Here is a 20,803-nt window from a genome sequence, read left to right as displayed (position 1 = left end):
AATTTCCATTTTAACTCTCCTTAAAACCTACAGAGACTCTACCTCAATCTGTGTGGTTATGATCTATATAGAAAGGAGTTTGCAGTTAAGAAAATCTTTTACATGAAAATCTGAAAGTGATAAATGAGAAACTCACTACTTCGTTTAAAAAGGATTCACCTTAGAAGGAAGTGAGACACAAAAAAGTACATACTGTATCATCCCATATGTATGAGGGCCAAGAAAAGGCAAAGTTAACCTCTAGTGATGGAAAACACTGAGTGATTTCCTAGGTCCAGGGCAATGATGCAATTGCACAAAGGGGCATGAAGAAACATTTTGGGCTGTTGGAAATGTTTTCTCTCTAGATGGGTGTGGTGGTTTCATGGGTATGTACTCTGTCAAAACTCATCAAATTGTACACTTTAAATGTCTGGTTTATTATACATAAATGCTATGTCAAGAAAGTTGTTTATAAAAGGACTAGCTTTAGGAGTCATTAAAATGAGACATTATGAGTATTATTTATTGAGCCTTAAAGTAAGATTTAAATATGATTAATTCCACAAGTGAAAAGGTAAGTCTACCTGTAAGTTCCTTCAAGGTGAGATGTGGGTGAAATATGATCATGAGAAAGCTTTTCAACAGAGGAAGAAGAAGTGATATCAGTGCATTTTAGTAATATTTAGCATTCATATAAGATTGGTTTCGCTTTATTAATGTGGAATGTACCGGCAGTAAAACAAGTTATTTAAATAATTAGTTGAAATTATCTAAAATAGATCTTAAGAGTTCATTTAGAACACTTTTCTGGTCTGCCTTTCAAAGTAGATAACATCAGACACAGTGATAACATAATATCTCATTCAAAACTAAATTGTACATCACCTATGATATCAACATTTTGTATTCACTGAAGGAAATTATATTTGAAAATATTTGCCTGTACATTATTTGACAAAGTTGTGGGGATTTTTTGTTTTTTGTTTGTTTGTTTTCTGTTTTTGTTTTTGTTTTTGAGATGGAATCTCACTCTGTCACCCAGGTTGGAGTGCAGTGGCACAATCTCGGCTTACTGCAACCTCCATCTCCTGGGTTCAAGCGATTCTCCTGCCTCAGCCTCCCAAGTAGCTGGGATTACAGGCACGCGCTACCACGCCCAGCTAATTTTTGTATTTTTAGTAGAGAAGGGGTTTCGCCATGTTGGCCAGGCTGGTCTCGAACTCCTGACCTCAGGTGATCCACCTGCCTCGGCCTCCCAAAGTGCTAGGGTTACAGGCATGAAATTGTGTTATTTTTTAAATTTGCCATGCTCAGATATTGGATACCAGGGTGATTTCTTGGGAAATCTAATATGAGGAATGAAGCATTAATTATAAGACCTGATTTTAAATGCTATGTACCAATTAATGTATACCCTTTACATATTCTCCTCTATTGTATTTGGAGAAAATTTTCCAATCTATGAGATAATGCTGATGAATTATTTTCTTAGTGGTCAACATAAAAATGAATGAGGAACTATTCCTAGAAATAATATTGAATCTAATTAATGCCACCTTGTCATATGTGCATGTGGAACATAAGAGTAGCTAAAAAGAGGCCGGGCGCAGTGGCTCATGCCTGTAATCCCAGAACTTTGGGAAGCCAAGGTGGGCAGATCATGAGGTCAAGAGATGGAGACCATCCTGGCTAACAAGGTGAAACCCCGTCTCTACTAAAAATACAAAAAAATTAGCCAGGCATGGTGGCACGTGCCTGTAGACCCAGCTACTCAGAAGGCTCAGGCAGGAGAATCACTTGAACCCAGGGGGCGGAGGTTGCAGTGAGCCTAGATCGCGCCACTACGATCACAGCCTGCGTGACGGAGCAAGACTCTGTCTAAAAAAAAAAAAAAAAAAGAGTAGTTAAAAAGAGAGAAATAATATTTTCTGAAATAACAACACAGGTACTGTTGCAAAACTCAACTAAGTTAGAAATCACTTGCCTTGTCATTTGTTATGCTTACATGTTAGTAAAATTGTTAGTATTCTATATTGGTAATACAGGAACCCTTGCTGATTTAGTTGTTATCTTGGCGTGTTTATTCTGGATTCATAGTAGGAATGAGCACCTTGTTAGAAGAAGGTTGGTCAAAATGGAAGGAGGAGGTGGAGGTTGGTTAGGTTATTTGAATTCCAAATGGCAGTAATGGGTTCCTTAATGATTAATGCTGTACTTAGGCCACCAGCCTATGCCTTAACCACTCCCTTTTCATCTTCACTTAAGGGCTCAACTACAACCCCAGGCTCTGACTCTGGCTCTGGCTCTGGCTCTGGCTCCAATTCCGACTGCGTTTCTGGCTCCAGCTCCAGCTCGATGTCAAGGTCAGGCACTGCCATAGGCTCTGATCCTGAGGCAGGCTCTGGGGCAGGCTCCTGAGTAGGCTTTGGCTCATAGTCTGGTTCTTGGATGGTATCAGGGCCAGTCTCATGAATGGAAGATGGTAGAGTTACTTCTAGTTGGGTAGCGTCTTCTGTTGGCATTGCTTCGCTTTCTCCCCTTGGGTTTATCTTTGTCATTGGCCTGCAAGAAAGAAGGCCCAGAAAAGAACAAGTTAGGGAGATGCTAACTTTGAAATTTCATGTGAAACCATATGTTCTGTAGCTTCAATGACCACAGGTCCCAAACTTCAGGAAATCTGTTATTTCTGATATTCTGACTCATTGTCAGGCCATACGTCATTTTGAGTTCAGAAAGGTTAGGTCTCAACAATATCATGAAAGTTTAAGAAAGAGCAGTGTTTCAAGGTGGGAAAACTAATGTCAGAATGAAAGAGTCTAAGAATCTAATAAGGTCTTTAAGGTCCAAATCCATAGCTCTGATGCATCTCTATTTCTCACTCCATCTAGTACAATACTTGGCACCTGGTTGATACCCAATATATAGTTGTAGAAGCAAGGAGATGAAAAAATGAATGAGTGTGGTACACACTAGGGAAGAAATAGAGTCATTAAGAGCATGGGCTGTGGGCTGGGCCACATTCTAACTTCCGTGTTCCCTGGGCACTGTCCTTGTGGGTCTCTTGTTCCATAAAAAAAATTAAAATTATATTTCATGACTGTGTTGGTATAAAGACAAGTATGTTAGTACTATATATGAAAACGTTTTCTTGGACCTAAAACGGTTGTGATAGCTAAATGAGTTGATGTACATAAAGTGCTTAGAACAGAGCCTGGCACACAGCACTCAATAAATAGCAGCCATCATCATTCTTTTTTAAATTCAATGAGAGTAAACAGAAAGATACCTCTGATATCTTATGCTAAAAGGAGTGCTTAGGAATTGATGACTGAAAGAGACATGACTGAGAAATGTTTGTATTCAAGTAAAGACAACAAAATGAAGGCTTACTCAAGTTCCGCGATGGTCTTAGAATTTCTTTCTTTTGCCTTTGCTTTTGCCTTATTCCTTGCAAAGCACACAACAGAGATGATGATGGTGGCACCTACCAAGCTACCAATCAAGGCCCCAACAATGATTCCAACTTCTGGATCTGAAGGATACAAGCAGCTGGTTAATAAAGTGGAATATATTGTCATTTTATAATGTGTGTTTGTGACTAGTGGGGAATATCAGGGCTATTCACATAGTGGGAAAATGATTTGTATAGGCTAGGGAAATGGAAACCCCTAGAACTCTGTCATTTGGACTCACAGTGGGAGAAGACTATTGACATTTGTGTACATAAAGAATAAAATGTGGCCAACTTGGAGGAGGTGGGGTTGCTTTTGAAATGGGATTTAGAGAAAAGAGTCTTGAGACACCATGGAGTTGTGATCTGGTCACTAGAGATAAGCCTCTGTTACAGGCAGGGACATTTCACTAGGCTTTCCCAGAGCCCGGTGAAATTGGTCCCTAAAAACCTCCCCCACGGCGTCCATGCTTACGAAGGAACCTCATGCACTCTGGTCACTGGGAAGTGATATGCCCATTTTGATAAACAGGCATCTGGTTTATTGTCTCGGTCTATGGACAAACTTAACGAGTGGGACACTATCCAGCTGAGCACCAGACCTTCAAGCCCTGAGGTGTTGTCTCTGGAAGACCACATCTGAGTTATAAGCCAACCCATCCCCATCTGCTTCCCCTCACACAAGGATGGACACCTTATATTTTGAGCTGCCTGATAATAATTCCTTTAACTTTTTATGATTAAGAGCATATAAGTGAATAGTTTAAAAAGTCAAATAGTTCTACTACATGTCTCACAAAAACAGCAGTTCCCTGCCCGACTCCTTCCCATTTCTGAGTCCCATTCACGAAAGGCAACCACTCTTAACTCTTCTTAAAAGTCTTCTTGCCCCCATGTTTTTATTATGTTTGCTCTGATATGTCCTACCTTTTTTCCATTTCCATCATTTTCTTTCAACTTCATACCCTAGAAGTTGGAGATTGAGCTCTTTTACACCACTCCCCTCACACCCACCACATTCTTCCAAAATAGTTCTATCACAAGTTTTAGTTAAATCCAAGTTTGCAGTAGTATGGCTATATAAATATTGTTCACAGCTGAGGAACACAGTATACCATGATTCTTTCTTGTACAACATTTACAAAAATTTTCCCAGAGGTTAATAATTGCCTCATTTGGGGATTAATAAATGCATTATCACTCATCCCAAAATTTCCAACAAAACCATTAAACTTCTTTCAATTGATTCAAACATATCAGATGATATATCGGTTTCTTGTGATTTTTCCCTCAGAGACATGCCATGTGAAGCCCTCCATTCTCTTTCCCCATCATGACCTGGTTGCCCTCCTAAGCCTGCTGCTCTACTGTCATCCTTCAACTTTCCCATTTTATAGATGACGAGGCTTTGCAAGTTCCTTCAAGATCCTGCTCAAATAGCACTTGGTTGGTAAAGCCATCCCAGTTCTATAAGCATAATTGTTCCTCCCTTGGTGCTCTATAGACCCTGTTCAGACTTCTATTATAGGATTTAGCATGTTTTAGTTGTGTTTTTCCCTCTAGCTGAACTGTGAGCTCCTTGAGTATATGACATACATCTTCTTTATCTCTGTATCTCTATCACCTAGGACAGTCCCTGGCACACAGTAGATATTCAATAAATATTTGAGGAAGGAAGGAAGAAAGAAGGGATGTGGGAGGGAGACAGGAAGGCAGTGCTGGACATCATTGGAAAAAAGACTAGAAAGGAAGCAATGCTCAAGTCCAAATCCTACATATCTCCACATCTGCAGTATGATTGTACCCCTGAGAAGGCAAAAAGATATTGAGGGAATTCTAAAGAAAGATAACAGAAATGATGCAGGAAAAATAGCTGAAAGTGATATGAGAATAAAGGAGCAAACTTCAGGAGAAATAAAAGGAAGAAAGTTCAGCTGCATAGGAAGAGCAAAAACCCACTGGAACTTGACACCCCTGGATATGGCATATATTAAAACCACAAATTCAAAGTAAGTTTGAAAAAGACAAGATCCTAAGTGTTATTAAGTGATCCTTGAGATGTTTGGTGAGATATTCCTTGTGAGGGGTTGCCCCTGGGTCAGCTCAACTGGACAATTCCAGGAGTCTTAAATCTTACACTCAGAGAGTGAGTAAGCACCTTTGAACAGGAAAATTGAGGTTACAGGCATCCTGGCTCTGCCAGTTACTAACTGGATGACCTTGGGCAAGTCATTTACTTCCCTGAGCTTCAGTGTTCTTTTCAGCAAAATGAGGCCAACAATAGTCTGCCTCCCTAGATAGGGGTGGTTGGGAGGAAAGAGTGAGATAATACTCAGCATAATTCGTGCTCCACAAATAGTAGCTACCGTGATTGTGGGTACAAGTGTTATTATTATAATACTATTATTATTAGTGGCAGATCTTTGCAAGGTATATGTTTGTCAGAGCTACAGTGTCACCTGGATTTACCAACAGCATCAAAAAGAGAAATTCAGCCTGCTGTTATCAGAAAGGCTTCTTTTTTATTATTGAATAGTAATACTTACCTTCTAGTGATTTTGTGAAGCTTAAACAAATTGCTTTTTGTAAAGGATTTAGGGCAGCATATGGCATATATTATTATGTGAGCATTAGATATTAGGATGGTCATTCATCATATCAGCCTGTATATAAAGCACACAAATCTCCAGAGAAGCAGGAAGCACTAACCGGGGATCCTAACTAATTTATTTGGCTGACAGGCCCAGACTACTTGATTTAAGGAGAAACTGTTAAAGTTGTATGGTCAACTCACGTGAAGAAGTGAGATCGATTTCGCAGGAACTATTGCCAAGTCTGTTGATGGCAGTACACTGGTAATAACCTTGTTCAAAATTTGTCAGATTTCCAATGACCAAAATCCCGGTGATTGGGTCTGTTGAAACCAGGAAATAGACTTTTGAGATCTCTTCTGTGCGTACGGATAACATCAGTGTAACAGATCAGTCAATGTCCACCCACTCCCCCATATTGGCCTCTCTTTCTTGAGTTGTTCAGGATTCAACTAGGCCCCTCAGGACTGTTCCAGTGCTAACTCACCTGGGACCATGCCTGTTCTCTATATATTCACCATCTCTGAGCTGGCTTTTAGAATTTGGGGAGTAGACCAGAACGCAGTCATCGTGTTGGGAGACAAGCATTCTTTTTACATTACCTGCCCCCCACCCGCCACCACTGAGAAAACAAGAAGATTGAACTGTAAGGTCAAGCAGCCAACCACACACTCCTGCTGTCATCCAACCACAGACACCAGGCCTTTCCAGGGTCTACTGCAGGTTACACTTACTGAAGTTTTCTTTCACTGGCACGATGTCTCTTCCCTCAAGTTTATGCCAGTAGTACACAGGGGAAGGTGTTCCAAGCGCAGAGAGACAGGAAAGGGAAATAGTGTGGCCAGTTTCTGGTCTTCCTTGAATGCTACAAAGGGGCTTAGAAGGTTTCACTGTAAGGCAATGACAAAGAATAAAAATTCTTTAGGATGAATTGCAGTCTGTGACAATTGCAGTCACTTCCTCACTTTCATTTTGAATATGTGTGTTTATTTATTTTTTAAAAAAATTCTTGGCCAGGCGCAGTGGCTCATGCCTGTAATCCCAGCAATTTGGAAGGCCAAGGTGGGTGGATCACCTGAGGTCAGGAGTTTGAGACCAGCCTGGCCAATGTGATGAAACACCATCTCTACTAAAAATACAAAAATTAGCTGGGCGTGGTGGTGGGCGCCTGTAATCCCAGCTACTTGGGAGAGTGAGGCAGTAGAATCACTTGAACCTGGGAGGCGGAGGTTGCAGTAAGCCAAGATCACGCCACTGCACTCCAGCCTGGGCAACAAAGTGAGACTGGGTCTCCACACACACACACACACACACACACACACACACACACACACACACACACACACACAAAAAATTATTAAAATGTATTTTGGCAGTTTTCTGCTTGCACCACCAGGTGGGAGTAGAGCACTTCAAGTGCAGAGCACTTCTAGTCAAGAGGCCATTAAGATTCAAATAGTGACTCCTCTGTCTGCCTCCTCCCCAAATTTATAACCATGAATTTCCGCATTGTGTCTTAAAATATGCCTTTATCAAAACAGCCAAATATAAGCAAATACTAAATGACTAGGAACATAGTTTATGCTTTAAAAGCACAGTTTTAAAGGAAATAGAACCCTTAAATACTCTGAGATAACCTATTATTCTTTTAAAAATATTTAATGCTGTATTTCTCTTTTCCCTTATGATTATTTTCTTTTTTTTTCTGCATTTGTTCATCTGTGGGTGACACAAATAGTTGAAAGGTTTGAATTTTCCTGTGTGCATCATCAGTAGGGGAAGTCCATTTGGGGGGTGCACGCTACTCAGCCCTGAAATATTTATTCATCCTTCACTCAGCAAGCACCCATGCCTTCTGTGGGCCCGGCATGGGACTAGGCACCAGGAATTCAAAAGTAACTTTGACACAGTTCTAAAGTGGGGTGGGAGAGGGATGAGAGATGACTTTAGAGAGGGGAAGAGGCCTCCAAGACCACAGCAGGAGGAACAGGTTTTAGGTAAAGGGGTGACAAGGAGGAAGGGGTACTAATGAGGTCAGTCTGGGACGTAGAGTTTTAGCTGCTTATGAAAACACGTCAGGGGAGAAGTCCTGTGGGAAGCTGGGAATCTGAATCTCCTCATTCATCTTACTTTGCATGGTTTATTCTATCTTATATATCTTATACATTTATATATCTATCATATCTACATATCTATCTTATATCTCTTATCTATCTTAGATATTTATTTTATATCTATACATCTACCTTATACACCTTATATATCTATCTTATATACAGACAATGATGTAAATTTCTATACTTTCCAACTCACCTTGCTTATCTTCATTTTGCTCTAGAACCCTTTAAAGCTTAGGTTCTCTAATTTAGGTGAGTTAGACATGAAATGTGTCATATTACTCAGTCCTACAGCTCTTACCTGAGACGCAGTGGTTAAGGGCACAGCTCTGGATCCACACAGAATACGGGCTCTGTAACTCTACCCTGGATCTGTGTAGGCAAGTTACCTAACTTAGCCAAACCTCAGTTGACTCATCTGTAAAACGTGACTAAGAGATTATCTAACCTCTGGCTGATCCAAATATTAAATACAATAATAAATATAGGGCCTAGAACCTGGAATTTCTGTTGGCCACAGCAGGACTAATTCCTGCTACTAAAGTTACTCTCCCATTGACTTCTGCTCAGCTCAGCCATCCCAGACTCTCACTATCTGTACACAGGTGCGAGAAGACATGCATATAGGTATAATTCTTGAACATTTTACTAGCCCTATCTTTTAAGCAGGTGTCTTTTAATTAAAAGAAGTATCCTTCTACTTAGTTCTTTATTCTTTCTCACCAATGATTTTCTCAGGTGGGAACGACTTGTTGGATGTGCCTATCCTAAACTAAGCTATTTAACCAGAAGCCCATTGCAGCTATCACTAGATTTAGATACTGCCTTTTTAAAAAGATGGCTATTTTATAGCCTTTACAACAGAATAGAACAATTTGAACAGAAAATTAAATGGGGGTGTTTCATCACAAAGTTGGACACCAGGACTTGAACTAAATTATGGCAACAACCTGGACTGACTTGCACTCATTTCTTGAGCCCAGAATCAAACTCAGATAGGCATTTTTTTTGCTTAGAATATTTTTCTCCTTTTATTTTTTATTAACAAAACATTTAGTGCATCACTTTGAACCAAGTCCCAAACCTATATATTTTCTAAAACTACTGACTCAGGATTGAACTGACATTTCATCCAGTTAAAGTCCCCAGTGGAACTTGGGTGTTTTACTGGCAAAGCCATTGATCTACCATTTAGCTTTATTGCTTTCAATAGAATTGGGGTGGGAGGAAAAGGCTCACCTCAGAAAAAAAAAAAAAAAAAAAAAACAGTAAGTTCTTAAACCTTCCCTAAATCAATCATTTTCTTTTTATGTGCCAAATTGCGGAAGGTAGATGATGCTCATTCCAAATGCACACAAAATAATTATTCAAACTTGATCCGGGTATTTTTCAGAGATTAATTTTCCAAGGTTGTCATACCTAATGGAAAGCTCTCAAATGAATGGCCATCCAAACCACCTGGTTCTTTGCCCATTGCTGTTTCCTTCACCTAAACTGTGCCTTGCCATCTCAGCCTCTCTTCTTCATCACACACTCTTGCACATCCTTCAACATTCAGCACAAAAGTCCTTTCTTCAATAAGCCTTCTCCAATTCCTGATACAGCTTTTTGCCCTTTCCCCTGTGCCCTCATAGCTCTCCTCTCATACCTCCACTGAAAGCTTTTATGTTATGCGTCTGTCTCCTTCGCTAGACTGAATTTTGGAGGGCTAAGACCCTATCTTTTACATCTCCCCATGTCCATTGCTTAGCACAGTAACTGGCACGTGTGCTCAGAGTTTGTTAAACGAATTCATGCATGAACGAGTAAATGCATGGGATTGATGCTCACTGCTGGGTAACAAAACATCTGAAAGATACGTTGCTATGAGAGACATCTTTAAGGAAATATCAACACCTCTCCCCACAATTAACCTCTCTCTCTTACCCACCTGTCCCCATCTTGCCTCACCTTTCAGTCAGGGCAAGCAAAATTGGCACTCATATACAATGAGATTTGAGAATTGCAAATAGTCGCTGCAATTTTTAGAGAAAATTAGCAGTCTCAAATTTTCCAAAAAGCCTAAATTTGGAGGAGGCCTTTGTTCTTTGCCCAATTAATAAAAACAATATTTTTTAGAGTTCCTAAACAAACAAGGAAATCCACAGACCCTTCTGCCTCTTACCTTGTCTGGATCATGGCTGCTTAAGGAAAAGTCATGACACAGAGCTATCTGACACAAAAACTTCCGGGAAAAAACACCTCTGAGAGGAAGTGACCCTCAACTTCTTATGGAAATTGATTTAGGATCCTCTGAGCTTTAAATTTAAGAATATTAACCTTCTTGTCTAACTTTATCTCAGGGCTATTTCCAAGCTCTGAGATGAAAAGGCTTGGCTTCTTTAGATTGTTTCTGATCAGAACATCCCAGAACCAGGAAGCAACAGAAAATCATTAGCTAATCCCTCCAGTTTTTGAACATTTAAAACCTCTTCGATCTCCAGTATTTCATTTTATAGGTAAAATAACAAAACTGTTCATAACAAACCTGTAAAGAAGACAGGGCAGAAATTATAACCCCATCTCACAATGGTCAGGGAAAGGTGGACTGACTTGTATAAGGTCACTGAGTACAGAGTAAGATCTAAAACTCAGGTCTTCTGAGTGCCAGTTTGATGCCTTGGCATTTATAGCACACTAGCACACCACTTAGTTCCCATGTATATAACTAGTTGATATGGTTCGGATCTGTGTCCCCACCCAAACCTCATGTCAAATTGTAATCACTAATCTTGGAGGTAGGGCCTGGTGAGAGGTGACTGGATCATGGGGGCGGATTTCCCCCTAGGTGCTGATCTTGTGATAGTGAGTGAGTGCTCATAAGACCTGGTTGTTTAAAAGTGTGTGGCATCTTCCCCTCCCCTTCCTCCTGTTCCAGCCATGTGAGACATCTTGCCTCCCCTTTGACTTCTGCCATGATTGTAAGTTTCCTGAGGCTTCCCAAGAAGCTGCTATGCTTCCTGTACAGCCTGCAGAACCATGAGCCAGTTAAACCTCTTTTATTTATAAATTACCCAGTCTCAGGTATTTCTTTACAGCAATGCAAGAATAGACTAATACACTAGTCTTCCAAACTGAAACAGAAACTCTCCCAGGAATATGCTTGAGTAATACTTCTCTTGTCTGTTCCTGTACCCCAATTCCTGGCACAGAACTCAGTAAGATAAAAATATGATTGATTAAGCTAACCCACTCTTAAAAAATAGCTCTTAGGTACCTTTCCCTCTTTCCCAGGTGGGTAGATGCAGTGGCAAACCTCACAGTACATGTCAGCTGGTTCCTTTGTGGCATTACCTGAGTGGCAAGCCAGGACAACTGTAAACAGTTCTCTTAGGTATGCACCTTGTTACCAATTGCTGCTTTTCCAAGCTACTCAATTATTAAGTCACTGATTTGATGTAGTTCCTCCTTTCTTGTGATGTGTGCACACAGCTTGAGAGGAGCAATGACTAGATCAGCTCCATTTGGGGCTACCTAGAAGTGGGAAAATGCTCATCTCAACTGGTCTGTCTGTAAAAGTTGAGGATTGGCAGCTCTTTCATCCCTTGCTTTGATACTTCCCAATCCCAGCCTGCAGATGGAAGTTTAGCCCACATTGTCCTCTCAGACAGAGACTGAAAGGACTTCTAGAAATGGCCAAAATTGGGAGCTTCCCAAGGGCAAAAACAACACCTCCATCACTGTAACTCGATAAATACTGAATAAATGAGATTCCAAATTCATTTTAAGAGCAGATATGTTTTGCCCAATATCATATAATGAATATTTGTATGTAAATATGTTGATTCTCAACACTAGATTAATTTCAGTCCTTTTTCCAAATAACATTAGCATTTAAAAAAAGGGACTCTCCTGTCTTTATTTAAAAGAATAATTTAATGGTGGGAATTGTGTCGAGCTTAAAAGGAATAATAAGTTGACAGTAGTCTCCCCCAGGTAGATCTGGCTGTAAATGGAGGTTTCCTCTAAAAGAGTTGCTAGTGATCATTTTGTGGGACGGTGGATTGTCTCATCTGTTCTCATTCCATCCCTCAGAGATAGGGATCACTGGAGGTTGGGTCATCTACTGCTGTCATTTTGGCAGCCCTTTTGCACAATTGTTCTGCATGTTTTATGAGTGATTTCTCAGTGTTACTGTATTGGTTGGGCTGGTAGCTTGTCTCTATTTCCCTGATAATGAAAATATTAGGGAGTATATTTACCTACAGAGACTTAATTGGCATCATAACTCACTGTCCTGGCTCATTCAGTGTCCTAACTTTTTCCAAGAAAAGAAAAGGCAGAAAAAAGTGCTCATACCTAACACACTGACGTTGAGGACGCCTTGATTTTGGCCGAGAAAGTCTGGGGGGTTGTTAACATCGCAGATGTAAATTCCACTGTCTGCTGGCTGCATATGCGAGATAGTGATAGATGCATTACCTGGATCGTTGGACCCTGTAATTCGATCTTTAAATTGCCCGATGGCTACAGCTTGTCCACCTTGAGAAAAGTAAATCTAGACAGAAAAATAACAGAAATGAGAACTGGAGAGTGTCCAGGACTAGGATAAGCTACCTGAAAGCTTCTTCTAAACACATTACCTTTGATAAAGAAGCAGCATCTTCCCCCCACCAGGAACAGGTCCCTGTGGCCAAGGTTTCTCAACTCAATGGGGCACTTTAGTTTGCTCACAGCTACGCATTTGGCCCTCAGAGCAGCTCTGTGATGTCATCAGGGCAGGGATTAGTATGCCTATCTTACAGAGGAGGAGGCAGCTGGAGCTGACAGGATTCAACACCTAAGCTTGGACTAGGAGATCAAGATGCTCACTTAATGAATCCACCTGAGAGAAACTCATTGTGTAGAACACAAATGTCTGATGGGAAACCAAAACCATCTTTTTTTTTTTTTTTTTTTTTTACCATTTTATAAACTTCTTAAAATTTGAATTTACCTTACCCAATGAGACTATCTGGTTTCCTTAAATGTTCAAATGTTCATGCTCCTTTTAGACACACCTACTCTTTTGGATAGACAAACTTCGGTTTGTTTTGTTTATTAGAAGCAAAGCAGAAAAGCATCTTAGAAATCATCTGGTCCCATCCCTTTATAGTGGTGTTGTGAAGATGAAACTAAGAAATCTAGTAAAGGACCTCGGAAGTGCTCAGCCAATGATAGCTACCATCTTTCTCCCCATGTGGCAGAAGGCAGAACTGGAATTCTTCTATCATTTAAACAAATAAGGCATCTCAGACCCAGAGAGATTAAGTGACCCATCTGAAGCCACAAGGGCTCATTTATTATTATTATAACTTATTAAACTTAAGATCTGGATTCTAGTCCCATCTCTATTAAAGAGCATAGATACTTAGATCATAATGGCAACTGTGGGAGCAGCATGATATGGTGGAAAGGGTCCTGGTCTAGGGGTCAGGTGGCCTGAGTTAGTCACAGCTCTGCCCCTCACTGTGACATAGTTAGGGGAGGTGGCCTCTAGTCATGCCTCCATGGTAACCTGGTTTTAGATAAGAAACAAAGTTATTTAATCTCTCCAACCTTTACTTTCCACAACTGAATGAGAAAAGAGAGTAATGTTTTCCAAAGTATGATATGTATTTACCAGGTATAGGCATTTAAGTTGATTTTAGGTAGTATATAAATGAAAACTTAAAATTTGAATGTGTATTAGAAACAGAAAAATCTAACACATTAAATCTATGACTTCCTGAATATTGTTGCATAGGGTAGATTAAGGTAGATATTTTTTAACATTTTAAGAAAACAAGTCAATACAGAAAATAACATTAAATAATAAATAGTGCTGGTGATACACAAATATGACAAAAATCATGTAGATGGTACATGAATGATCGAAGCTGGGAAATCACTGGATTAGGTAATTCCTGAGGTCTCTTCATAATACACACCTTCTATGTACATATTTTGTTGGTTTCATGTAAATGTATATTATTCAAGTGATTGTTATTGTTCAATAAATTGTATTGTCTTAGTCTGGTGAGACTAATTTTTCATAAAATCTACTGGAAGGCCTTACAGTTCATTTAAGTCACTTCCCTCACTTTACAGAAGAAACCAAAGCCCAGAGAGGTTAAAAAATAAAAGACAAAATTGATGGTTGAGACAGATCTGGAATCCAATTTTCCTAATTCCTTGTACTGTGGGCTTTACCTTAATAGGCCAATAAAAGAGGGAAAGCAATTAGAAAACCAAAATATATTGTCTAGATGAATTCAAATGTTTTCTCCTTTAAGCAGAAAGTCAATATATTTTAAAACTAAGGCAGGAAGCTGGATTTTGAGGGAAAATTCCCAGGAAAAGAGCACATTTACAGAGAAAACTATTTGTTTCTCTCCCGTTTTTTCTAACATCAACGTGCTTTCTTGCCTGCATTATAAATGCAGCCATTTATAATTCATTCATTCACACCTACTGAAATCACAAACTCTTGCCCCAGAATGGTCTTGTTTGACTTCCAAACCAGAAAGCCAGGATTAACTCCAGATATTCAAGTGGGACAGAAGGAGGTTCAATACATCAGAGGATTACTTTCATTTGAGTTGACACCCACGCTATCAGGCTTTCAATTTCACTAGGCTGCATTGGGCTTATTTACTTTCTAATTGACAGTTTGAGGTCTTGTTGTTTCTTACCTGGAGTTCAGCCTGCTGTCCATCAAGAGTGCCCTTCACAGCCTCAACATCTGGCCACTTCCCCTCCTCCCAAGGAGACTGTGGACAGTGTAAAACATCAGCCCTGTTTTATACTGATGCTTGATGACATCACAATGAGATACAACATCAGTCATGCCTGAGGCCCACAGCAAGTCCCAGAGGATCCAGGTGAAAAGGACCTTATTTCTGCAGAGATCTTGAGGCCACACTATTTTAGTGTGTTTTAGGCCAGAATTAGGATATGAAAAGAAGTAAAAGTGTCCACTGTATCCATGTGTCCAGCCCACTGTAAAAGTCCCATAGGTGGGCATGAGTCAAGGTGAAATGAGTATATAAGCAATGAGGCCCTGGAACCTTACCTATGAAAAAGACCTTTACTACCTCTTACATGCTAGCCCCTCATGCTGTAGTCTAATACATTTTGCCCTCTCACGATTGACACTAAAAGGTATTAGAGACAGAAATGGGGGTAGTGAGGGCTAACAATGGAGACCTAAAAGAGCCAAGGCTTTGGCTTCACAGTTCTCTGTGAGAAGTAAAGTACCTGGGGGTAGACAGCAGCAGCCAGACACATACATGGAGGGGCTTTCTGTTAAGGGGAAGTCCACACAGTCACACTGTCCTTGTTAAGAAAAAAGAAAGAAGTGTTTTCCTGAAACTGCTTATCTAATCATATAGGAAGGACTACAACTTGATTCCACTTTCCATAAAAGAATAACTCTTTTAAAAATCAAAGCTGAGCAGAGGCCAAAGCCCGGCTCATGATCCTGTGTGGCTTGTACACTTTTCAAAGAAAGAATATTATCAATTTAGACATCAAAGCAATGGAGATCCAGAAAAAGCCCTGGATGTACAATGAGCCACATCTTTGGGGGGAGGTGGGGAGGAGGTGATTTTTTTAAGGAAATCCATCCCAGTGTTCTCTTAAGGGGCACTTGTTAACCTTTTACCCACTTGCACTTTGTGCTTGGGTTCATGGTAGACTGCCCTGCTTTCTCCCAAGGTCCTCTCTGCCTGCCCCCAGGGTGATGCTAGAGGCTGATGGGTGGAGTCATAATTGCACATTAATTATAAGACCTTTGTGAGATAGTTTGGTTTGTGGTTTCTAAGGTTAAGAGGCCTTCAGGAGCCCGATGGATATTGGAAATATGGGAAATGGCTGGGAGGGGCTGGTAAGAAGTGGTAAGCTCATAATAGACACGGGGACTGCAGGGAATGGAAAAGTCAACGCAAACAAGGCATTCAAACTGTTGAAACAAACAAACAAAATACTGGGCAGGCCGACTGAAATACATCCACTGGCCAAATCTGACCCAGAGGCCTGCGGTTAGTAAACTCGAATTCATCCTTTTCTAATACAAAAAAGGACCCCGAGGCCTCAATAGAGGGAGCCATTTTCCCAAGGTCACACAATTTACAGTCAGACCTGGAATTCAGACCTCCTGATTCCCACTGAATATATTAAGATGGCACTCACAGTCCTTCTTAAGATGAGAAAGATGATTCCTGGGCAAACTTCTCCTTTTGGGACCATTCCATTCCCTGCTCCAGCCCAACCTTTCTCCTGCCAATTGTTGCTATTTATTGGCATGATGCTTCCCATGCTGAGTATGTTCACAACATGATGCCCTCAATATTTGCCAGCTGCAATTGTAGGCCCCTCAGTTCTTTGCAGAGCAACCTTTCCCTTCCTACTGTGCCAAGTTCCTATTCACACAAGGCCGTGCAGCTGGGAACCAGATTTGTCCTAAAAGACTTTTTCCTCAGCTTAGTGACGCTGCTCTCTAACTAGAAGCAAGGAGTATAAACAAGAAGGGTTGAAAGAATTCAGTCTGCTTTCTGTTTGAATCTGAGTTGGAGTTAACTTTCAGAGCTGCTTTTGCAGATTCCTTCTGGGAAGGTGGAGGACATGGATGTCCACAGCAAACCACCCATTCTTTCCTTTCCAGCTTCTTGCTTTCTTGTACTACTGATAGAGGGGCTAGCCATGGGATAGGGAAGGGGTGTACAGGTATAAGGTGGCAATGGTCACAAGCTCAGAATTTTATTTGGACTGTATTGCAGTGCAGGGATGGCATGTGCAAGAAATAGGATACCAAAAGAAAGACTCTCTTGTTTCCAAACCAACTCTCTTACCAACCTGCCATTTGCCTGGGTATCTGCCATTTGAGTTGCTCCTTTTGGAAGAAGGCATGGAAGGTCCCTGATTCAATGCATTCTTTAGAAGAGAATAAAATAAGCTTTCACTAGTCCCTAACACCTTACCATGAGATTAATTTATCAGATTTAGCAGAAAGTGAATGGGACACAATACATAAATTTGATGGTGGGGTAGGGAAGAACTTGCAGTATTTCTCAGTAGGGGTGACACTGGCATTTTGGGGAGACAACTCTTTGTTGTGTGGCTCTGTCCTGTGTATTTCAGGTTGTAAAACCTGAGAAGCCAGAGAACATAAGAACACTAGGTCCTGGGAAAGAAGTTGTCTAAGTTGTTTATGAGACTGGCAAAGGGTATTTTTCACTATGAACATTCTTGAAGAATAAGTATTGTCTGAGAGATTCATGCTAAGCAGAGTCAATGCATGGTCTGTTCAGGGACAGGTAAGGTCTCTGTAGTGTTAGCATTAACAGGCTGGATGGAAGATGAGGCCATCTGTGCGACCAGAAAGGCACCAGACCACCCCAAATTTCCATGTTAGCCTGCCCATAACTGGCCTAGAGTTTTCAGCTGAGATTCCCTGCTGAGGGATTGACTATCTAAAGCTGTTCATATTTTCTGAGAGGAATGTTTCTCTGAGAGAAGGACCATGCTAATGAATATCCTGGCCTTCTTGGTGGGAAGACCTGTGGGATACTTCAGTCTCTATTTGCCAAAGGGGATAGTCAGTAAGAAATAACATCAGCCCCTGGGTATTGAGGAATACCAGGCCTCAGAGTCAATTGCTAATCTAACACAATGATTTCAGGAAAGAGAAGATGGGACTATGGAAAGAGCTGGCCACTGCCCTGATCAGGGAAGCAATAGGGTCCTGAGCTTTTAGGAAGAGGCAGAAGAACTCCAGACATGGATGTGAGAAGGTAAACTCAAGACTGTCCCAGTTTTGTCAGGGGCTTGTGCTGATCTTGATTGTTACCAAAGTCAGACCCTCCCATCCCATTCCTAAAGCTGGTGCCAGTGCCCTGGAGTCTCCAAACAATGAAGAAGTCCAGTAGTACACCAATAAGTGTTCTTACCTGAGAGGTCCAGCTACATCTTCCCCGAGCGTCTCTTGCATGCATCATTTTTAGACACTGACTGACTGCCTTTTCCTCCATACCCTCAGTACTGAGGCACGAGCTGTGCTGTGTTTGAGCAGAAATGGGTGGATCTGAGAGCTGAATGCTACACAGTATACTGCCACATAAACCCAGGAGTTGAACTGAATCTTTCAGTGTGACCGCTGATGTCTGGCAACATCTTAGTCCCATAAATCACATAATTGTCTAATAGTGCAGCAGTCTTTTTATCCTCCCATAAATGTTCCACCAGCAATCCCTGGATTAACACACAACATGCTCCACAGAATTTTGAATGTTTTCAAAGAGGAAACAGTCTTGAAATGGAGGCCAAATCCCATTTTGAAAAATACCACCTCAACACAGGATGTCTGCAACCTCTTGGTTGAGCAGGCTGTCAGTTCAGGGATAACAAGCAGGTAGAGAAAGGGCCTGGGCCCTCCCTTTAGCCACAGTGACCTGGTAGGCAGTGGAACCCGAAGCTGATAGTGGGCTAGGATGGCCCTGAAGAGCTCTGTCCCTGTTCAAGTGTATCTTCTTGAGCTAGGCTCCCTAGTGCCCATGAGTCAGTCCCTCTAGATCACCAGGGGTATGGAAGGAACAGGGATTTTGCAAAATCGCCATTTTGTAAGAGATGTTGCCAATAATAAAAGCTCACATTCACTGAATGCTTACTGGGTAGAAGGCTTCATAGTGCTTCACAAGCATCATCCCATTTAATCTTCATATTCAACCTATGAGATAGGTAAGTAGCCCCATTGTAAAGATTGGAAATGGAACAACTGAAAGGTCAAACGACTTGTCTAAGATCACGCAGTCAATAAATAAGTGGCAGAGCAAGAAGAATTGACATTCATCAGGCGATTTCCACTAGGACTTCAAAACTACTCATCTGGTAAAGCAGTGAGAAGCCCATGCCAGCAGGATATGGGGAGTCAGGAGAAGGACTCCGGTTCTTTAGAAGTAGAGAGCTAAAGATGGTTGTAATGGGGATCTGGCTAGGGTAAGCTAAAGAAAGACAGGAAAATAGAAGGAGGATAAAATTTGCCTTTAGGGGGATGATTTTTATTGCTCCCAAGCTGTGGGAGCAATAAAAACACGAAAGCTTGTCTTCTATGTAGCTAAGGCACAGGCGTAACACAGGTATCATGCAGCTTTAAGATCAGAGAGCATGTTTTGCCTGATCCAGCAGCTCAGTGCAGAGGCCCTCCTTTGATGTGGACATTCCAAAAGAGTATATATCTTAAATTACTTGCCCCACCTGTACCTGACATTTTGAAGAATGAAGCAAATGGCAAGTAAATAAGCTACTCAATAAATATTTATTTGTTAACAGATTTTTTTTTTAAAGTGCTTCTAAGAGATGTTCTGGGCTCAAGTCACACTCAATTCAATCACCATATCTTCTTCCCTTGCATTTCCTGGTATAGAAAAAGCTCATTGCTGGTCACAGAATCCTTCAGCTCTGCAGCTCCTTCCCAGTTCCTCACTAGACACGCAGTTCAACCAAGAGGTGGCCTTGTAAATCCCAGTGTCAGAGGAGGCATAAATAAAAATTTGTGGCCTTGCCCATCCTTCAGGCAGTTGAGAACATCTTGATTTGAGTATCAAGCAGAAAATATTTCAAAATACATTGGCAAGGTCTCTCTAAATCCAGCCCCACCTGGCAAAATGAGAAGGATTTCAAGCCTACAGATAAAGAATGTGTTGAAAAGACTAGTCCGGAAATTGAATTTCAAAAAGGAAGAAAGGTCATGTGATTATTGCCATCTACAATCTAACAGAGCATCCTGCAAAAGAAGGCAATAATTTCTTAGTTGACTCCTACATACAAGGCCTTTGGTCTGGACATCTTGGGTGATGGAAACTGGTAGAAGCATTGTTGGTGGTGGTGCTGCTGTGGATGATGATAACCATAATAGTGTTTACAAGGGATAAAACTTACAGGGCTTTATATTTTTCACATGCATTATGTCAGTTGATTCCCCATGGGTATTGCTGATCTACCATATTTTAAAGAGAGGTACAGAGTGATTCAGATACTTGTCCAAGGTAACCAGCATTGAGCAAAATTGTTTAACTTGGACTAGAGAGTGGCATTGATGGACTCTCCCCCTGTACGGCATTTCTTGCTAAACAAATGCTCAGGATTTGTAAACAGAGGACTCAGCACTTCCGAAGGACTAGTGATGGCTGAAGTGACACTGGCCAACGTGTGGCTCCTCTAAACTAATGCCTTCTTTCTTCTCCACCCCTGTCCCTAGGCCTCCCCCAGCCTCCTCAACTTGCTCTCCCTCTATCTTTCTACTAATCAAAACCTTTCCTTTCCTTCAAGGCCCAATTCAGCTGCATCCAACTATTCCAAACCACACTGACTTGTCTCTTCTCTAAACTCTGCTTTGGGTCATGCAACCTTTTGAGAACCTGATGAAAGCTACAGACCTTTTCCATCAAGGGATATGTGTAGGCATGCATGGCATATGTGCTCATATAAACATGTGCAGGAACACACAAACACACACATGCATGTGTGTGCACGTGCACGCACACACACACACACACACACCCACCTTTGAGTATACAATTTGAATCTTTGGGCTAAAGAAGGAATTTCCCTCAAGGCCAGATGAAGGAAACCTGGGAATAGGCAGCTTGCATGTGAAATCATTATCC

General features: G+C 41.1%; 1 protein-coding gene across 3 annotated transcripts in view; it reads right to left on the bottom strand.

The window, feature by feature from the left end:
* Positions 1-395: 395 nt before the first annotated feature.
* VSIG1 (V-set and immunoglobulin domain containing 1) overlaps positions 396-20,803 on the bottom strand; it is a 35,293-nt gene continuing 14,885 nt past the window's right edge. Inside the window, exons 3-8 of one of the 3 annotated variants that reach the window (XR_008497118.2) lie at positions 12,480-12,678; positions 6,759-6,914; positions 6,228-6,347; positions 3,373-3,514; positions 1,780-2,544; positions 396-1,089 (exon numbers count right to left, since the gene is read on the bottom strand). Coding sequence is in view for 2 of the 3 variants with exons in the window: in XM_054471827.2 (XP_054327802.1) it covers positions 2,211-2,544; positions 3,373-3,514; positions 6,228-6,347; positions 6,759-6,914; positions 12,480-12,678; positions 18,089-18,196 (1,059 nt within the window). In the remaining variant the exon portion in view is untranslated. Of the gene's footprint in view, positions 2,545-3,372; positions 3,515-6,227; positions 6,348-6,758; positions 6,915-12,479; positions 12,679-18,088; positions 18,197-20,803 lie in introns of all 3 variants that reach the window. The other 2 variants (XM_054471827.2, XM_054471828.2) reach the window with 2 other exon arrangements.

This window comes from Pongo pygmaeus, chromosome X, assembly GCF_028885625.2.
Source record: "Pongo pygmaeus isolate AG05252 chromosome X, NHGRI_mPonPyg2-v2.0_pri, whole genome shotgun sequence".
NCBI classification, from domain to species: domain Eukaryota; kingdom Metazoa; phylum Chordata; class Mammalia; order Primates; family Hominidae; genus Pongo; species Pongo pygmaeus.
The sequence above is the reverse complement of the archived record's forward strand: the minus strand, read 5'-3'. Positions and strand labels throughout refer to the sequence as shown.